The sequence below is a fragment of the Melanostigma gelatinosum genome, assembly GCF_949748355.1.
Source record: "Melanostigma gelatinosum genome assembly, chromosome: 1".
Classification (NCBI taxonomy): domain Eukaryota; kingdom Metazoa; phylum Chordata; class Actinopteri; order Perciformes; family Zoarcidae; genus Melanostigma; species Melanostigma gelatinosum.
This window is the reverse complement of record NC_136634.1, coordinates 617,501-622,500: the sequence shown is the minus strand read 5'-3', so window position 1 is coordinate 622,500 and position 5,000 is coordinate 617,501. Positions and strand designations below refer to the sequence as shown.

Here is a 5,000-nt window from a genome sequence, read left to right as displayed (position 1 = left end):
TACAGCCATGGATGCGTTCGTCAAGCCCTGTGCCTTTTGTAAAGGAAATCATGTGATGGAAACATGTGAAATAATAGCAAAGATTCCCCACAAGGAGAAAATTGAGCTGCTAAAGAAAAATGGACTGTGTTTTGCCTGCTTGGTCAAAGGTCATATGAGTAAAGAATGCAAGAAACGTCTCGTGTGTCGTTCCTGTGAGAAGAAACATCCCACGGTCTTGCATATAGAGAACTTTACTCCAGGAAGTACCAAGCCAGCAGCTAAGCATGACTCAGACACCAGGAGCAATTACATTGCTAGAGTTTCATCAGCAGCCCAAACAGTGGACAGAACCACAGACTACAAGTTAGCAGTGGTACCTGTAAAGATAAAGGCACATACAGGCAGCTGTTTGATAGAAACCTATGCATTTCTAGACCCTGGAAGCACTGCTACCTTTGTCACGGAAAACCTGATGGAACAGTTGTCCGTCCGAGGAAAGAAAACAGAGATCTTACTCCGAACAATGGGTCATGAAAAGCCTGTGAAAACCCAAGCAATAAGAGGACTGGAAGTATGCAGCCTGGATGGCAACAGCTTCATAGAGCTTCCTGAAGTCTTCACACAAGATGCCATTCCTGTCAGTCAAGAGAACATTCCTACAGAAATGGACATAAAAGGATGCGCTTATCTAAAGGGGGTCCAACTAAGAACCATCAAGGCTGAGGTAGGCCTATTGATCGGTGCAAATGTCCCAAAGGCTATGGAGCCACTGAGAGTGATCAATAGCCAAGGGGAGGGGCCCTACGCAGTCCTAACAAGCCTAGGTTGGACTATAAATGGACCACTCTGCAGTACTGCACCTATGGATGAGCATGGTCGACCACAGATAACGTCCAATAGAATATCAGTGGCCAAGCTGGAAGAGCTCCTGATACACCAATATAACCAGGACTTCTCAGAGTTGGCCTACAATGAAAAACAAGAACACTCATTTGAAGATAAGAAATTCCTACAAGTGATGAACAACTCAGTCAAAAGGAAAGAAGGCCACTACGAAATACGACTTCCGTTCCGCCAGGATAACATCAGCCTGCCAAACAACAGGAAAATGGCGGAACAAAGAGTATTAAATCTTGCCCGCAGATTCCAGAAAGATGAAGCCTTTCGGAAAGACTATAATGGCTTCATGAGTGATGTCTTGAGGAAAGGACATGCAGAAAGAGTGCCAGAGGAACAGCTCCCTCGGAAAGATGGAAGACTGTGGTACATCCCTCACCATGGTGTCTACCACAAAAGGAAAAAGACAATCCGGCTGGTGTTCGACTGTACCTCCTCATTCCAAGGAACTTCGCTGAATCATGAGCTGCTACAGGGTCCTGACCTTACGAACACCTTGCTGGGTGTACTCCTCAGATTCCGACAGGAGCCAGTAGCAGTGATGGGGGACATCGAAGGAATGTTCCATCAAGTAAGAATACCTAAACATGATGTGGACTTCCTCAGATTCCTGTGGTGGCCAGACGGCGACACCAACCAACCGCTAGCAGAGTACCGGATGACGGTGCATCTCTTTGGAGCGGTCTCATCCCCGAGCTGCGCCAATTTCGCACTGAAGCGGACAGCCGATGATAATGAAGGAAAGTGTAGTGCTGAAGTTCTCAACACCATTCGTCACAACTTCTATGTAGACGACTGCCTCAAATCTGTCCGAAGCGAGAGCCAGGCAATCTGTCTGGTGAAAGAGCTCAGATCAGTATGCACCACAGGTGGATTTAGACTCACCAAATGGACCAGTAACAGTCGAGCAGTCCTTGCCTCTGTAGCAGCTGAAGAGAGGGCAAAAGAGGTCAAAGATCTAGACCTCGACAAAGACAAACTGCCCATAGAAAGGGCTCTTGGCATGCGATGGGACATTGAGTCAGACACGTTCTTCTTCTCGATCACCCCGAAACAACAAGCGGTCACCCGCAGAAGCATTTTGTCTGTGTTGAACTCAGTATACGATCCTCTTGGGTTCATAGCACCAGTCATGCTGACAGGGAAAGGAATACTGCAGGACCTGTGCAAGCTGAATTGTGGATGGGATGAATCGATACCAACTGCTTACACAGAGAGATGGAAGGAGTGGCTTAAAGATCTTAACCTGATTTCCAGTCTAAGAATCAAGAGATGCTTTAAGCCACCAGATTTTGAAGTTACTAGAGCACAGATGCACCACTTCTGCGAGGCAAGTGAAAGAGGTTATGGGACAGTCAGCTATTTGAAGCTGACCAGTAACAACGGACTACCTCACATGGTGTTTGTGATCGGGAAGGCAAGAGTTGCACCTTTAAAGGCGGTGACAATCCCAAGACTGGAGCTTGCCAGTGCAGTCCTCGCTGCTAGGATGGACAGGATGTTAAGCTCTATGCGAAGTAGAGGCAATCATGAATGACCGGCCCATCACAGTCCTATCTCAGGATGTGAAAGATCCAGAACCCCTGACACCCAACCACCTGCTTCCACCTGGACTCTTTGACAAAAGTGACACCTATTCCAGAAGAAGATGGAAACAGACCCAATATATAGCTGATCTCTTCTGGAAACGCTGGACACGAGAGTACCTCCCATTGCTACAGGAGAGGCAGAAATGGAATGAAACTAAAAGGAATCTAAAGCATGGAGACATAGTGCTGATCATTGATGAGAGCTCACCACGCAACTCCTGGCCCATGGGCAGAATCACGGAAATCTTCCCTGACAAAAAAGGACATGTACGTCGAGTCAAGATCAGGACACAAAATGGCACCTTGGAAAGGCCCATCACAAAGCTGTGCCTTCTACAGAACATGACCTGATGAGACAAGTCCCTTTGCCCTTTTTCGTATTTGACACCTGAAGAGACTTTAGTTGAACCTTTTCTCTCTTTTTTCTTATCCTTTTCTCAAGAACTTTTTTTTTCGTTGAACCTTTTGCCGAAATCTTATGAACTTGGTTTGCAAAATGGACTCGCGGAAACTAAATGGATTACATTTTTTGGCTTATTTTTGAAATTCCATGGACACGTGATAGTCTTGAATATTGTCACAAAGGACTCTTAAGAATAGGCTTCCTATGTATAAATGTATGAATTGCCCTATACCGGTCAATTAGGGGCCGGAGTGTAGAAGCCATTACTCTGATTTGTGTTTTACCTGTACATTCTATACTTTTGGGGAACTTATGGTCATGCTACTGATTGTACATCAAACCATGCTGGTTATGATTTACTGTTGAACCTGTTGGGACGTTACTGCCAAAATGATTGTGACACAATGATGACGTCAGGGGGCATTGACTCTTTATGTAGACCTCACCTGAGGACGTGCAGGTGTGTTCGTTCGACTAGAGAGCGGAAGGGCGAACTATTTTTCAACCGCATTAAGCATTACGCATTACGAAACCGCATTAGGAGACAAAGCGGGCTTTTCTGTTTAAGATTATTTCCATGTATGCTTCTGATGCTGTTCTCGAATAAAATAAAGTTTCGAAGTGACATTACGAGAGAATGCGCGTTAATCGACCGACCGCTCCTACATATATATATGTATATATATATATATATGTGTATATATACACATATGTATGTATATATATATGTGTATATATACACATATATATATATATATATACATATATATATATATATATACGTATATATATATATATATGTATATATATATATATATATATGTGTATATATATACACATATATATATACATATATATGTGTATATATATATATATACACATATACACATATATATATACATATATATGTGTATATATATATATATACACATATACACATATATATATATATATATATGTGTGTATATGTGTATTCTGGGGTGTCTTTTTAGCAACACATAAGCATAAAAACAGAAACTGCTCCTTCATGTTATGTAGTGTTGTTACTTACATCTTGCAAAAGAGATTTTTCATCTCAAGGGGACTACCTGGTTCAATAAAGAAAATTTTTTAAATTTAAATTTTTAAAACTTATTCGGTTCGTCATGCGTACCGAACCGTGAGCCTCGTACCGAACGGTTCAATACGAATACGCGTACCGTTACACCCCTAATACTGAACATATTTTATTGTATTGATGTGTATATATTTATAATCCTGCTGAGCAGGGATTCTAGGCGATGGGAGCAGCAAGAGGGGGGCGCAAACAGGAAGTCCTCTGTAGGGTAGGCCGTCTCATTTCGGAGACCGCACAGTCTAGCCTTTGCGGTCCTCAAAGGACCCGGCCCACGTGGACCGCGAAGGCTGAGTCCTCCGAAGCATGCAGACCCTGAATTGGGTGTATACTGTGGAAAACGTGATGCACGAATAGTATTTTAATGTTTCAGTGGGCCAGAACTCATCAAAACTCAGGTTTAGACAGACAGGATTCTGGACATCTGGTCTCCGTCCTCAGAGGATCTTTGTCTCTTTCAGTCTGGTTGAACCGTTGAACAGCATTTTTTTAGATGTGGACATTCATCCTCTCAAACATCTGAATATTTGATCTACATTGAGCTGTATAAATAAATATAAATACGTTTTATTATAGTCTCACCTTCGGGCTCCTCGTCAGCCTGGTCCATCTCCAGTTTAGTCAGTAAACTCACAAACCATTCAAAGGACTTCTGGTCTCGGTTGATCCAGATGAAGTCCACCTGCAAAGGTCCAGAACGGACTCATCAAACACATTGTTATCGATCCTCTAACCCAGGGATTCCCAAAGTGTGGTGCGCACCAGGAAAAATGGTGGTCTCATGGTGCAGTCCTGTCTCCTAAAAATGACATTCCCCCAAAACTAAAATGCATTCTCAATTACGTTTCACCACAAACGTATTTTCTCCCTGATTACGTTTGTGTTTGACGCATTACAAATACGTTTCTCATCAACATGTCTTTGCCGTACTCTCGTCTTTATGATGTTTCTGTGATCTCACTCGCCTCTACCCCGCCACCCACGAGTTGTTGACCCGCGGCCTGTTCCGAGGGCT

General features: G+C 43.3%; 1 protein-coding gene across 1 annotated transcript in view; it reads right to left on the bottom strand.

The window, feature by feature from the left end:
* Nucleotides 1-5,000, bottom strand: part of nox5 (NADPH oxidase, EF-hand calcium binding domain 5) — a gene marked incomplete at both ends in the record, with an annotated part of 27,671 nt that overhangs the window by 8,681 nt on the left and 13,990 nt on the right. The window contains one exon of the mRNA XM_079280727.1: nt 4,568-4,667. Coding sequence (XP_079136853.1) covers nt 4,568-4,667 — 100 coding nt within the window. The remainder of the gene's footprint in view (nt 1-4,567; nt 4,668-5,000) is intronic.